The following is a 16379-nucleotide window of genomic DNA, read 5'->3' on the forward strand; positions in this document are numbered from 1 at the left end:
GCTTCTGTCAGTGTTTCCTGCATGACAAAAGTGTAATTTTAGCAACAGAACTGCAGGGGGGGTTGGGTGTAGCGAGCTGCAAACAACTTTGCATTCACAAGATGAAAGTGCATTACTGTGCAATCATTGGTTATGTAAGAAAAACAGAAAATAATGAAAAAAATGCAATAATTTTGGAGGTGTTAATATTCTCACGTGGGCAGAGTAAATAAATTCTATTTAATGGTGACACTGATGAACCAAAACCAGCTTTATGACAAATCAGCTGAGGTGAATCATGCACTGTAGAGCTGTTGTATGTACCTGGAATATGTTGGGAATAACTGTATAGTAATGTTCATTCTGTTCCTGGTTGAACTTCTGCAGGTAGGCGGCGTATTCACTCTTACTGTCATTAGCCATCTGGTGCCTCATCTGAGCTTGCTGCCGTGCCTGAAGAAAAAAGACACACACACAAGCACATATATCACAACCACATTCTCTTCACTAACCTCGTGTCCCTTGATGAAAACAGACCACAGACACAGCCAGAGCATAAAAACCTAAATGAGTCAACATATTTGTGTATATGAGCACTCATGCATGCACATGTACACACATATTCACAGAGAGCTTGTGAATGCATATCTAAAAGTGCAATTCAGAGTTGTCAAGCAGCAACAGCCTTTGGCATTAGATTATATGTAGGCCAGAACAAACAAATAAAGAAGACGACAACAGCCTGCACAGGCTGCAGAATGGAGGGATTTGGATTTTCTCTGTCCGCCCCGTCTGGCCTGCCTCTGCTGTCGATAATGTTGATTATTTTAAGCTAGTCTAAGGGAAGGAAGGAAGGCAGTCAGAAATGCTGCAGGAGAGGCCTATTACAAATCTAAGCAGATGGAGATGAGATTATCTCAGCTAGACAGCATGTGCGGGTTGTGTGTATGTGCGTTAGTGTTGCGTGCAGCTAAGTACTCCTATCTGTTTCCTCTTTCCATCAGACCTAAGGCCGTCCTCACATAAATACTGATTTCAATGGGTCATCTGTAACAAAGAGTTACCTTACGAACCTGTGATTGTGATCAGCATTTAATATGCTGAAGGCTACACAGAAAAAAGAGCAGCTGTATAACTGTAAGAGCCAGCCAAGGGAACATAACCCTGATCTCTCATAGTGAAGAGGAAACATTTAAAGGACTTCATCCAGTTTTCACCTACACACTGATCTAAGAGCAAGAGCAGAGTATCTCTAACTCATTCACTCACACACACACACACACACAGTGCATCAGAGTCGAGACACACGTCAGATACGAAGGTACATTATTTCCAGCACATGAGGGATGACAAATGATACCTCAGTGGAAAATGATTGGCTGTGAGTCACACAGCCTACAAAAGACAGGAATGTGAAATCTAGAGAAAAGCTAAAAAGCACGTGGAGAAGTCCAGCTGTTTAAATTCTAAACGCCAGCATGTGAGCATGCATTTAGCGTATGTGCTTTGCAAGTGTAGGTGCATGCAAAGTGTTTTGAATGCGTTTAGAAATAATGAGGGTACGCGCTATCACCATGGTAACTTTGCCAGTGCTTCAAAACAAGTTGCTGTGCCTGCAGCCAGATCACATCCTGTTGTCATTTTCTGGAAATTACCTGTTTTGCTAGCTGTCACTAATGGTTATAACTACATATTTACACATTTCAAGTTATTTATCTAACTGTCAAATGTGGATTTTAAACAGGAGTTTGATGAAAAAATGAAGATGTGGAACACAAAGAAACAACTGAATGAACTTTTATAAAGGTTTGCCTTAGCATAATCAGCCTTTCTCTCATATTTCTTACACATAAAAATCAGAGTGGGAAAGTGTAGAGCAGCAGACAGCGCGATAAGCCACAGTCAGACAGGACAGGGCGTGGTAACAGACCTGGTTGAGGCTATGTGTCAGACTCTACGGGAGACCGTGTGTATATCGAGACACAAGTCGAGACAGTGTGTGTTCCGACAGATACAGAAGGTTCTCTGCTCGCTGGACCTACCTTATGGAAACTTCGCTTCAAGGCATGGCATAAAATAAATTTACAAACACACACATACACACAAAAGAATTGTTAGCTGTTTCCAGCTAAACAAGAAGTTGCCATAGATGCACTTCCTGCACCACCTCGAGAATCATCGCTAAAAAAGGAAGCTGGTATCAGAATAAACAAACACAATCACCACTAAAATAGTGGGATTTTAAGCTGCTGTTCTCTGCTACTGGTAGAGGCTGAACAGTTGAGAGGAAGCCAATATGTTGTATCCCTATACTTTATGACGGAGAATCCACAACAGGGAAGTCTGTCAGTGTGTGCGAGGGCCGGGGGTCCCTCAAAGAACCTTAACTGTCTTTGTGGATATCTGGGCTGCAAATCCAAACCCCTAATTCAGGGATTTGTTTGCCAGAGGTAGAGAGAGAACACTTAGAGGTTTGCTCCAGCTGTGCTTAAAACCACAAAACCCCAGCTCGACAAACAGCAGCTCTTTTGCATTAAGGGCATTGCATGACCGACAAAAGCATCTAATGGAATGAACTATCAAAATACATATCTGTGACATATTTAGCTAACTTAGCTGCAGAATACTGATGTCGACAGGTCAAAATATACATGACTTCTCTTTCTCTGCCTCTCCTACCACCATGCTACCACCTATCTGTTCACCCCGAACCTCCTCACAGGGCAACATTTTTCACTATGACTAAAATGCAAACTAAGCTGTGGTTGGGACATTTCATCTGGGTACCTATTAAACTGTGCATGTATTTTGCAGCAAATGTAATAACATAAGTGTCTAAGTGGCTATACTCTATATCTTACTAAGAACACTAAGCTCTGTAAAACTATGAGTCATTACTTTTTTTTACTTTTTGGAAGAAAAGTACCTGTTATAGAAAGACACTGACAAGATCATCTTTCATCTTTTCCTATTCTGAATTCTTCATTTCTGTACAACTGAGACACAAGTAAGTAAAAAAGCGAGCCAAGTTCACCCAAATGATCCACAGGAGAAGGACTAGGAGAGGACTAAAGCACAGTTAAATGATATGCAATGTGAGAGATTGTATTTAAATAAAAGGGTAATATCGGTGGTATTAATGGGCTTGTCCAGTTAACTACAGTTCATACACTACACTGCATACATATGTACCTATAATCTAAGTTTAAGACTATTTTGTGAAGATTCTGGCATATTATGACACAGTTTACGTGCCCACTTTACAAACAGGCTAAACTCAAATAAAGTGAAAATCTTTTCATTTGCTGAATCGTGTGTAATTTATGAATTTTGTGTGACAATAAAGGTAACTCTAAAATGAGTACAGCAAACTCCTGCTTCAACAATAGATTCTTGAGCTGCTGTGCCGGGTCTTTCCAGCTGAGTTCAGTGCTCACTTAAGCTGATTGTAGTTCTCTGGCTGCATGTCCAGAGTGCAGAAAGGCTCTTTATTCCAGCCTATATTTGCATAATAATCAGGTCTGAACTGTGTCAACTGTGAGCCTCAGCTCTGCTCCAACAGCTGATGAAGCAGCAGGAACATGCGCTGCTGACCCATGATGCCTTGCGGGCGTGGGAGCTGTGTGGGTCTGAGATTTTGAGGGCTCCTTTAATTGGACATGACAGCAGGAAATGACATCAGCTATGGGCCCAGGGGACTGTGGGCTGCAAGTTCTGAGAATCGGATGATCGCTCCTTGTGATGATTTATTGAACAGGACATATAATCTCTAAAACAGCACACTACTTATCTAGTTTTTTACAGTCAAAAAGCAAAAACAAACCTACATGTATAAACCGAAAGACTTTTTATACAAAACAAAAATCTTTGGTGGCTGTTCTTCATAGATAATTCAGACTTGTTGCTGCTATCAGCTTTGTTTAGCAGCAGATCACTGTGCTGCTGGGACAATGCCAGCTTCTTTGCACAGTTCCTGGCATCAAGAACGTCATCAGTCAGTCTTTGCTGTCTTTTAGGCTCATTGGAACGAGGACTCAGGATTGGGGCATAAAAGGGGGAATACATGGAAAAGAAAATCGTGAAAAAAAGGTTGCTAGGTGGGAGGGTGAGAAGGCCAGGCAGTCGTGTTAAGCATGAAGGGTACAGGGCAAGCTCATTGGATATGAGGTGACACAACACATACCTTTTCCACGTCAGCCTTAGTCACGTTAATGTCAGCATCCATCTTCTCAAAGTACTGCTGTGCTCTTTCTGCCTCTTTACACTCCCTCTCAAACCGTTTTTTACTCTGAAATAAGACAGTTTAATGATTTAATAAGATCACACACATTACATCAGTCAATTCCTGACACGAGGTATAGCAGTACGCTATATTACTTGACTTTTAAATAAGCACAGTAACGGACGTCATAATGTGTACGTGTACGTCAAATACATTTAAGGCCTGGCATTGTGTGCAGCAGAGGTCAGTTTATGTCAACTGACACAGGAACAGGGTTTGTTAAAGTCTGCAGTCTGCAGATTAAACAAATATTCATAGTGGTCATTTGTGTACAGAAAAACAAGCATTCATCCAACCCTCTTTCGACCCCTCTAACTGAACAATCAGTGTTTGTTGGGCTAGTGTGCACTCTGAACTATGCCTATCTGCCTCACATACAATGGTATCCATTGAGTGCACAGAGAAGTTTGAGGAGGACAAGGCATCTCTCTCACACGCTTTCTCCCCCCCGTCAAAGGGGCCAGCCAGAGATAAGAAGTAGTGTTCTGTGCAATTTCTCTTCGAGCTTCTTTACTAAAGCAAATACAAACAGAAATCCTGGACCTGCACTTTTTCAACAGGAGAAACAATGTACTTAAAATCTGGCCAGCAGCTGATATTTACATTATACTTCAGTGTTTCAGTCTTCAGTACTAGGTGCACCTCAGGCAGTGTGTGTATCAATCAGTTCATCTGATGTCATTATTATTATTTACAGTGTGTGACTTCTGTCCCCCTCACCGCATGTAACAGAAAATGTACACTGAGATTTTAGGACATAACAGGAGGTTCTTCTGTACAAGGACCTCTGCTGATTTACATTTTTCCCACTAACACCTCATGTCTGGCAGTTTTTTCATAATGATGTGCTTTATGTATTTTAGTTTATTACTGCTGTCTTGTTACATCCTGTATGTACCTAAATGTTGTGCATCTGCACTTTATTGTTGTCTATGTCTACGCATGGGACAGTGTGAAACGTAATTTCAATTCCTTTGTATGGCAAGTACATCTGAAGAAATTGACAAATAAAACTGACTTTGACTTTGACTTTGACTTGTAGCAACTCTTCACCTGGGAAATAACTGGAATGATCTACAATGCCTGGAGCAAATCGTTCATAAACAAACAGTTATTTGTTTGTTCAAAGAAGTATTGCTTTTTTTTCTTTTTTTTCATCTTGGGGTTAGGCTGCCACTAAAATCTGAAGTGCCTCTGGCTCCCTAGCCAAGAGAAACTGACAAGCCATCCAGAAAAAATGGTTTATTTTAGTCATTTATAATTTCATAATGTTATATTTGCAAATGATGCAAGCTCAGTATATATTTGTAGCAACTAGTGCACTACTGTGGAACTGCACGTAAATAGGTTCACTTACCGCTTCCAGCTGTTTCCACGAGCTTTCAATGTGCTGCTGTGCCTTACGCCCATCATGGAAGTGCTGCAAGAGATGACAGAAAAAGTACAGAATTGTTAAATTCTCTCATTTTATTTATGAGCTCAAGGGATTTAAAATCAGGTGAACCTGTCTTTGATATAGTAGGGTTTACAAATTAGATGAGGTAATCATTAACTACTATGATTAGTTCCTACACTGTGGCAGTGAAGTATTAGTGTCAACTGAGGAAGCAGTGCAAATTCAGATGGACACTATATTGTACATATTCTAAAAATTACGACCATAGAACCCACGAGCTTAGTGCTCAGAGATATATTCAAGCGTGAGCAGGAGGCTAAAAGTCTGTTTGATGAAAGGTTAACCACCAGCTCACCACAAGTGTACCAACACTGCTACAGAGAAAGTGTGTTACAGTGACAAAAGAAGGTTAACTGAGTAAAATCATTAAAATAAAACCCAGTCAAAGATACTGTACACAGTTGTTTTCACAAAGCACTAAAGTCACGCCATGCTCATAGCAGAGCTGTGCACCAAAGGTTTCTGTTTTTAAAAAGCAGTCCTCTCTGCTCTATGTTGAGGGTCATGCAAATACAGAATGCATATTATTTGATAAAACTTACTAAATCCTACTTTTTTCTTAACAGAAATGGCTAAAATATATATATATATCTATAAGACAAAGAAGTTATAAACAGCTTATTAGAAAGCATGTTGAAAGAAACTACTAAAAGCATGAATCTACTGTTGGATGAGGGAAATTCTGTTGGTTAACCAGTGCAATACTGTGACCTACAAACAATATTAATGATTAGTCTGATGATCCCCCTTTTCTCTGGTGCTTTGTAGGGGTTGATATTTTTACTTCAGTGTGACAGCTCTGATGTCTGATTAAGCGGTAATCATGTTGGTATTCCCCTAACTGTTTTAGAGCCATTAGCAGGTAAAATTTGTACTTTCCCAAAACAACCAAGTATTAATAAACACGATAGTAACAGCCAGAGCAAAGTGGGCAGAATAAGAAACAGATAGGCTAACTGATGAAGTTCTAAAATAGCAGCTGAAGCAACATAAAATAAAAATTTACAGAGAACAAGGCATGAATTAAATCATAGAAACTATTTAGACACAAACACACAATGAAGGATTTTGGCAATGTCAACTGTAGCATATTGGAGAGGACTAGGTGGCAGCTGCTAGTCTAAACTTGTACAGCAAATACGCTGTGCTTTTTGTACATGGCCTCACTTAGCCTACTAACGTGGACTTGGCCCAGAGACAGAACACATCCCTCTACAGCTCTCTGTGTGGATCACAGCCAAATCCCCTGAAACTGGAAACACAGGGGTACAATCTAAACTTTTTCTTTTTTTTAATAGATTGCGATTAGCTATAAAGCATGCAAATACTTCTTTAACTGCTGACAGAAAGATTCAAAATGAATCAAATGAAAATGAAAAAGGCACCAGGACTTGACTATTAATGCGGTATCCCATAGTAACGCAGACTGCGGAAGCTGGGATCAGTAGCTGAGTTGAATATCGATGCTGCTATTCAATAACGGCTATTATAAAGAACAGAAAGCTGCTGTTTGTACTCTGCTGGTATTTCAGTGCTTGGGAAGCACAAGGAAGTCAGTATTCTGATTAAATAAGCAAGAGATGTGAAATTACAACTGATGCAGGAGGCTTAAAAGTTCATCTTACTTGAATGACATGAGAGTAGTAAGTGAGAATGCAACCTGGTGTACCTCAGGCATTCACACTTCCCATTTCCCAAAGTTTCGAGGGAAGCTGAGTAAAATAAGGAACTGTTCCAGTGTTTCAGAGGAAGTATTTGAGCGTTACAAAAAAAAAAAAACAGGACATTGTGGAACTGCTAAAGTCAGCTCCCAACAATGCAACATTTAACCTTTTTTTTTTTTTTTTTTTTTTTAAATCTGCTAACCAGGACCTGCAGGTAACTGTTTAATAACACCAACTTTTCAATGATGTACTCTGAAAGTAATTCTTGGAAATTGATAAGTGAACGTGAAGCCTCTCCACACAACACACCTCACAGACCGTATGACATCACTGTTACTATGGAGAATTCGTTCAACCAAATATTTACCTCTATAACCACATTTATAAAAAAGAAATCTGCACATCATCTGGTTTAAAAAAAACATAAATATCTATGGAGATAAACAGAGTGCAATAAACAGCTCCATCAGATTTACAAGATCTGCTGGAGGATGAAGATTTACTGACTACAGGGACAAATGGGGTTGTTTTACTTTCAAACACAATAAAAAGAGCCATCAGCCACCTGACAGACACATATACAGCGATCAGAGCAGATGCTCTGCTGTACTGGTTTCTCAGTGTTTAAATTAACAGACCCTAGTGATACAAATATCCCTTGTAGCCCATTCAGAACTCAATGAGCATGTCATCTTTTTTCCATTCATGCTAATCAATATCAGCATGTGACTGCAGTGACATTTGAGAGCAGTTCAGTGACCTCAAGCCATTTCCATTACCAGAACAAGTGAGAGAAAAAGGCCTAAAAAGTTCTTGACCGAGAATTCATCCTTTTGCTGCATTCATATTTAAAGTGTAATAAAAGTGGGATTGGAAAATATGAGATCAAAGATCAAAGTTGAATATTCACTTAATAATGGAAAGTAGGAATGCTTTTTCATGACTGTGACACATCCTTCATAAATAAAGGAATTCCTCATGCTGCGACACAGACTCTCTAATGCCATCCAGGTACCATAGCACTGACAAAGATACGAGGCATCTAAGGACATAGATTTGGGTTTTCACAACCATGATCCTTTGGACGCTCTCTCTCTCTTACATACCTCTTTTTACTGGCATCCTTTTCCAGACTGAGCTGAGTGTGATGTGCACTCACAGGCTGCCTTATCCACTGTAAAAATCTGTATTCTCTGACACGTAAAAGAGAAAACCTCTTTACTGCTTAGCATGTGCATCTTTAAGCACACATGAGTCAAGATGTGGGCATGCACATCTGTGCATATGCAGCAGTTAACTGATATATTACTCATTCGTTGACTTGACTTGGGTCATAGGAATGTGAACCTGCAGCCTCATACAGCTGTCAGCATGCATATAATCATTAGGCACTGGAAATAGCCACAAGTTGTAGGAGTTCTACAGACGACAGAGATGATTAAACCCTATGAAAGCTCCACTGGGACGTTTCTCCTCATGTCGAATCCATTAGGCAACAGTTCAGACCTAGTGGTACTGCAGTGTTTGTTTATACTGAAGTCATTCTGGATTGATACATGCATGCAGAGACTACTGGAAGATCCAACGATCAATTCTCCCTCTCACCTTCCTATTTGCTTTTCCACTCAACACAAGAAGGCATTTGAGGACAGCCCAGAGTGATGATTTCTCTTTCTTGTCTGCCTCAACGAGAACAACAAGGATGATATTTTCTGGCACAAAAGTCTATTGCTTTTCCACTAAATGCAATGCAATTTTTTCTGGTCTTTGTAGCTAAATGAGCTAGTGTCTTTCTTTTTTTTAATTTTCTACCTGGCTGAATATGTCACATACTTATATAAAAAAGGGAACCTATGATGAGTTATAGGAAGTCTTGCACAGTCTTAGGGTCTTCGGCAGTCTTCATTAGAGAGGCCAGTTAAGCCTTGTGGTCAGAGACCTGGTAAGGACAGCAGTATGCTGACCGAACACCTTATTATGATTCCTCAGCACAAACAGTCCAGTGAGACTTAAAGAGTCTTCATCCCATATTAATCCTGCCCCCTCTACAACATTTCATATTACACTTTAAGGCATTAAGCAATGCAAAAACAAGAAAGTATGTTGTCATAACTGTGAAATATTTTAAATATTTCTTACTGTGCTTACAACAACTTTAGTCCAACATATAAAATGTGATTCTACCTTTGTAAAAACAACTAGATTTGCTATGTTAAACCTTTTAGGAGAACATTGCTGGCCACCTCTTATGCCACCCTGAGCTGAGTTTAGCAAGCGATTCACTCAAGGAGTCAGCAAAGGGGAAGTGTAGAAAGTTACAAAACAAGTCTATATGAGAACTTAATGAGGATTTTTTTTTCATTTCCGGGTTTGTAATGTGGCTTTTACCTGCGCAATAAGCTTCCTATAAACCCTGGAGGGCCAGCCTCAGCCTCTAATCCCACTGTCTGGGTCTGCCTACACAGCTTTGTCTAACACAAACAAAATGCTGCAGAGGGGACACTGAGTAGTGCTTACAAATAAGGGAAAAAACTGACAAGTGAATGATAGGAAGCTGGGGTCATAAGGCTTTACAAACAACACCCAAGATATCACTTTCTCTGGTAGTGCTATGTTTTTCTGTAGCTGGAAATTTGCTTTTGTCAGCAGGCTTTTCAACACTTAAAATAAGCCAAAGTCACACCCCAGTACTCACGAGTTGTACGAATGTGCCTTTGAATCTCAATGCAAAATCATTTAGATGAATGAAAGCTTAACAGGTTAAATTTACTCCACAAGGACACTGTACAAAACATGAGAAACTCAATGAATTTAGATGAAATGATCCTCTGCACAGAACAAGCTATCTGTTCTGTACAGGGGATGTAGCACAGCCATAAAACTTGTTTTATGGCTGTGCTATGAAGGGGAACCTCCAATACTAGCTAACTGAAGAAATACTGCTTTAGGCTTCTTTAGTCAAGACACATGACTAAAGAAAAGAATGGGTAAAAAGGATGACAAAGGATCAAAAAGGGACAAACAGATATATTTAAGAATTAAATAGAGTAGAAAAAGAGGAACTGTGCAGAGAGATGAGAAGGAACAGTGGTGTCAAAGTGACATTCTGCAGCCTGCGAGCAGCAGGAGTCTCTCTAATCAACCTTTACAACAAGAGACAAATCTGAAGTCTGTATGTGATCTTTGCTGTGTGAAGCAGGCTAAACCAAAGTAAAAAATGAATTGGGGGTGTATGATTTCTCTTTGCAAATACGGGAAATTCCCGTTTTTTTCTGTAGCATCTCCATCTAAAACTTAGCTTAAAATTCATTATGATCACTAATGATGTGGTCCATAGACTAAATGTAGGAGCCTTGATGTCTGTGCCTGTGTGAATGAAAACGCAATCTAAAAAAAGGTCACTGAGCCTTTGAGCAGCACTCTGGTTTTGGGTTTCCACTCCAGTTCCCCCAGCAGGACTTCCAAGACAAAAGAGTTCATGAAAGATTTTCAGAAAACTTTCCCAGGTGGCTAGCTCTCATCCTCTCTCTCGCTTTCTGCTCTTCTACCACCTTTATGAATTTGATTTCTATGTGTCACACAATGCAAGTGCACCACTCTTTCTAATCACTTTATAATGGTAATGATAAAAGTGACTTAAATGTTTAAGAATAGCATGTGGTGTACCGATATTTAGTTGGTTTAAAAGAAGGAATAAGTGTGTAATGACAGAGAGACGAAGTGTTCTATAAAAAGGACTCACTCAGTCACGTTTTGCTCTTCTGGTGAGCCTTTGGGTGTATCTATATTTACTCTGTGATGACCTCAGTTCATGGAGAACAGAACATGCAAAGGAAAAGCACTGCTAAAAAGCCCATTGTGTCTGTTTTCCTTAAACATATCCTATTGTCTGAAGTCAAAGTTTGTTTTTTATGGCATAGGAACAGAGGAACAGAAGAAACAGAAGTCAAATACTGAAAAAAAGAAAATAACCAAAGATCTGATATCAAAAACTCTCACCGATTTTCTCTCAGTCTTGAGTTCTTGTAGGTAGCGCGTAAGTTCGGTGATGATATGAGATGTCAAGTCCTCAGAAATAACCTCGTGTTGACCTGCATAATCATTTAACTCGTTCAGTGTTGTTAGGAAGGCTCGACAGAAGGTGTACCTAGTGGGGCACAGGAAATGAAGTCAGAGGAAAGACATGGCTACCAAAAACATAAATAATAGTGCTGCTTTGGATTTGGGATTGAGGTCGTTTTCTTTCAAAAATGAGAACAAGTAAAAGGCATAGTTTGATTTTTTTTAAATACAGGGTTAATGAGAGGATACCACTCTCAAATCTGCCAATTATATACAAGACTACAGCAAAAACTTAACAAATCTCCATTTAAATGATGCTTTAAGTGTATCATTTATATACGTTGTCTTTTTTATGATTTTATATGTTTATATTAAATGTTTCCAGTGATTTCTAGACATAAAAAATTGCTGGCTCTTCTGTCCACCACAAAACATTAACATTTTTTGATCTCAGCATTCCTTTTACTTCATATGCAGCATCATTTAACTTACTTGCTCTCTTCTTCTTCTTTGGAGTTCTTCTTGGGCTGATATTTCTTTGATAGATTCCTGTAAAGAAAAAGATTCCAGTCAGATATTCCTTACTGGAACTTTACAAAGAGCCCCATCTTCAGACCAGTAGTGTACCACTGCCATTATATTTCCCTGACACGGCCCTTATGGACCTGCCAAAGGATCATTCAAGTACACCATTCAATCCAGCAGAGTGCTTTCTGCTCCTGCTGCTACAGTCTCTCTCTTCAGGTCATAAATCATTGCCCTTAAGGAGCATGCATGCAGAGCCAGTCACCAGAATAAAGCTGTTCTAAAGCAGCCATTACCCTTGTTTTGACTCTGGCTGTATGTTAGCAGTATGTGAGTAGAGCATTGCAGAGAGGGGGAGGGAAAATGAGACATACAGTGAACAGGGATGCGTAAAGATGAAATAAAACATGGTTGTAACTATAGGTGCATGGTTAGTTTTGTGTGTGGAACACAAATAACAACCTTTAATGTCACTATAGCAGCATTTATCACTGTCTTTCACGCAGCCCAGCAACATGATGCACTGCAGGCAAGGTGCATCATGTCACTCGTTTCATAAAGACACTGTGGCAGACTCATCACCAGCCAACTGGGACTCTGTCAGCAAATCATAATAACATACTCAATGTTCTGATGGATTTGGGAACTCTGTGTGCTTGCACCTTTAGGATCCGTTGTCTAATTTAGAGGAACTGTTGTCAAATTAAAAATGAATATCCAAGCTGTGGACTAACAAAAAAAAGACATACTAAAATGAAAAAGCCACAAATATGTTAACTGATTCAGAGAAAAGACATAAAAAAGAGAAAGTGAAATTTTCCAGTCTAATGTCATAAACCTTTGGTGACATTAACGTCCAAATTATTACACCATGTCAATGTCAACTGATGCAAAGACCTGACTACAGTCATTGGTGACTGTGTTTGATCTGGGATTACAGCAGTTTATTCAGTGATGGGACCTAAATGCCTCAGCTTGCACAAGAGCTTGCTTAATTCATGCCGAAATAAATAATAAATGTATTAAGAAAGATATAATGTGGGTCTGCATGAACTCCATCCAGCTCTCTCATGCCCACATCCCCCACACGACTTCCGAGTGGTGTTTGCACTGTTGCTAGGCAGATCTATGCACCTATCTCTCTCTCCTTTTCACCCAACCTCTAATTATAGCCCTAGCTCCCACTCACTCATTCATTCACTCACAGCCAGAAGCCACGTGTCAGACTGTATGTGTCCCACTCAACTCAGCAACATATTTAGCAAATGCGTTGAAACTAGGGTAACAACTATCTTTAAATGAGGATGGTTAAATGGAGTTGGGGGGCAACTTAAGAGTTTATGTCTCCATATTTTACTGGACAGTTACTGAGGCAGAATCTCTGAAGCAGTTGATAACATTTTCTCCCTCTACCAGTGTGTTTTCAGCAAGATTTTATTCCCACTTTGATTTGGATTATTCCAGACTGGACTCTAGGGGAGAGGAGGGTGGGGCATTAATGCATTGCCCCTGCAATGACTACACTGAAGCATTGTGCATGTTTACACCAATTCAGGGAAAGAGGATTATTCGTGGATTAGTGCAGTGTGGTTGGTGTGGTGATGAAATGCTGTAAAGTAGATTTATAGCCATACATGGCATTCAGGTCTTTAGAAATGCAAAGTGTTTCATATGTTTCACATAGCATTTGTTGCAACTGTATTAAAACTGTGGCCTCACTTATTGATGATTCCTCCCATAACTGGCCCATTTCTGCAGGCTTATTGATCTGACAAACATTTTCTTTGTTCACCCAGATATAACATTTGAATTAGTTTTTTTTTTTAATTAAAAAAATGATTCATATGCATATAATTTTATGTCTCTATGTAAAAGGTGACCCAGCAAGTTAAACCATAACTATAAACTTGCACAAGGTTAAGCAATGTCTTTAAATACACCTGTGCATTTCCTGTTGTGACTTGTCAAGTTGTCTACTGTGATGAAAGACGGTACCTCTGAGCCTGAAAAATCTGCCCAACAACACAGCTGAGAGAAAGGAGGACTAGATCAACGGATTAGCTCCATTAGTTTATTAGATTTAAGAGCTCTGCATTTTTTTTAGTATGAGTGTGCCCAATAGATTATACCTGATGTCACAAATGAAGTTGATTACAGAGGGTAATTAGTCCTGAGGTATGGCCAAGTAGCACCACAACAAAGAACCAGTGTGTTGAAAACAATAGAAAACTCAATGAGTCGCAAAACCTCTGTCTTAATGTCCTAACTATCTCATTTTAGCTTTTCTGTCAAGCATGTCGATATGCACATATATGTGTATGTGTGTATGAGTGTGCTATATAACAGCAAGCCCTGAAAACATTGGACCATCTGGAGGGCCTCCGGTTCAATAAACCTACTATAGCTAGATGAGTGGAACACACAGAGACAGATGCTAGTAACTAACAGAATTATTGGATATCTATATTTGTTTACATACAAGCCCACCTTATTTACTAATGAAGTGCTTTAATTTAACTAATTTTATTTAACTAAGGCGATGTATTTTACATGCCATTAAAATGATCCAGACAAAAAAAGAGGACCTTAAATAGTTAAAGTTCAACATTATTTCTTAGCAGATTTGCAGAAAGAAAAAAACAGAACAAAATTAATAGTTAGGAAAACTATATGCACCAATTAAAAAAACATCTCTGTTTGGATGTGTCCTTATTTAGGTCTGAAAAGTTAATGAATACAGAGATATGTAGATAATGCATGCATATAAACACAGACAGATAGTCCTATTATCTCAAGCTGACTTAATTATCAAGAAACATTGCAAGGTCTGCATACAGGATCACAGGGCAGGTTACAGAGGCTTTCATTGTGAATACTGGAATGGTAGTGGCTAGATTCTGTGAAACTGGGGGTTGGGGGTCAATACTTATAGCATTAGCCATATTGCCTGGCCTCTTTAAAGATGAGGATTGTGGATTTGGGGGGTATCTCCCACTGTGCATGGATGCAAGAGGTCTTGTGAGGCGCATCCTGTCAATGCAGGACTGAATACACTCCCACTACTTCCCCTGAAAAAAATAAGTGACTGCAGCAAAACACAGTGGAGGGGGCGGGACCGACACTTGTGATTGGAGGGGGGAAAAATCTGGGTCAGACCTGGGGTTGATAATGCTGATACCTAGTAATCTCTATGGAAACACAAGCTTCACCCCCTTCCCCCACAACCTGACTTCCTCTTGCCTGAAACTGAAGCTAGCAACACAATCAGACAGCACGCAGGATAGAGTGCAAAGCAGCAGACAGACTCTTCACAGACAAAAAGGATGGAGGGGAATAGACAACCTCTTCCGCTTTGCATGTTTGGTTCTGCAGTTACATAAGGTAATTCTACTTCCTTGCAGGCAAACAACAACACTGCTGTGAAAATAAGAGAATTTCTTGATAACTTGTATTCCAATGCACGGTTTCCCACATGGGATTGTTCATTTAGTCTCCTCTTCCTATGGGAGGCCAGAGGTCAAGGTCAGCTTCAAAATGTGGTGTTTAAGATTCAGTCTCAAGGGCACTTCGGTAGGTCAAATCCTGCTGTAGAGTGTCTGTTTCTGTGTGTGTCTTTTTTATCTATGTCATCAAGAGGAAAACATTCACCATTATTACAACTGCTTCTGCAACCCACAATGAGATTCTGAGTAAACTTAAAATACTCACCTAATCTGTTTTGCATAGTTGGTTTCAATTTCTGATCTCTCCTTGACAAATTTGGTGTACTTTTCCACAAACTCGATCCCCCACTGTGTATGCTTTTCCAAGTTGTCAAACTGATCCTGCAGAAAAGAAGAAGACGGTGATTACATCATTCAAGAAGGAAAATAAAGCACTGTGTAATGCCATTTACACTGTAATAAGAAAGTTAAGCATTACAAACGATTCAGTCAGTTCAATGAGGGCACTGCAAGGGACCTATTGTCGATCTTTTGCTCACTTACTCTGGCCCACGTGCATTTTTACCAAAGACCTTTTCAGTTGAGCACTGCTCATACTAATCATTAAGTTTCTTAAAATCTAACTTCTGTTTGTAGACTACTGCTCATCTGGCTTCCCACAGGGCACGCATTGGTTTACTCTCAGTAATTGAACTCAAACAAACCTAAATTGTGATTTAAACTCTTCAAAGGAAGTGTTTCCTGGAATAAGCCTGCAACTGTCCTCCTGACACCAGAGTCATTTTCCAGCAAGTTTCCCCTTGCTACTCTTAATTTAATTTCAAATTGTGGTCTGTCACAGAGAAAAAGTAGAGCTCATAGTAAAAACAGGCAGCAGCAGCAGCAGCAGCAATCCTCACTACTGATAACCAAACACAGCTGTTCAGACTGAACTCATTCTTCATGATTCGTTCATGACTTGTGAGGAA

At 39.6% G+C, this 16379-nt stretch overlaps 1 protein-coding gene across 17 annotated transcripts in view; it reads right to left on the minus strand.

The window, feature by feature from the left end:
* LOC116331862 (formin-binding protein 1) overlaps positions 1-16379 on the minus strand; it is a 54067-nt gene that overhangs the window by 19951 nt on the left and 17737 nt on the right. For all 17 annotated transcript variants that reach the window (XM_039615842.1, XM_039615846.1, XM_039615847.1 and 14 more), the window contains exons 2-7: positions 15677-15792; positions 11936-11992; positions 11381-11528; positions 5619-5681; positions 4163-4267; positions 304-432 (exon numbers count right to left, since the gene is read on the minus strand). In XM_039615842.1, the coding sequence (XP_039471776.1) occupies positions 304-432; positions 4163-4267; positions 5619-5681; positions 11381-11528; positions 11936-11992; positions 15677-15792 (618 nt within the window). The remainder of the gene's footprint in view (positions 1-303; positions 433-4162; positions 4268-5618; positions 5682-11380; positions 11529-11935; positions 11993-15676; positions 15793-16379) is intronic.

Source organism: Oreochromis aureus, linkage group 7 (genome assembly GCF_013358895.1).
Source record: "Oreochromis aureus strain Israel breed Guangdong linkage group 7, ZZ_aureus, whole genome shotgun sequence".
NCBI lineage: Eukaryota > Metazoa > Chordata > Actinopteri > Cichliformes > Cichlidae > Oreochromis > Oreochromis aureus.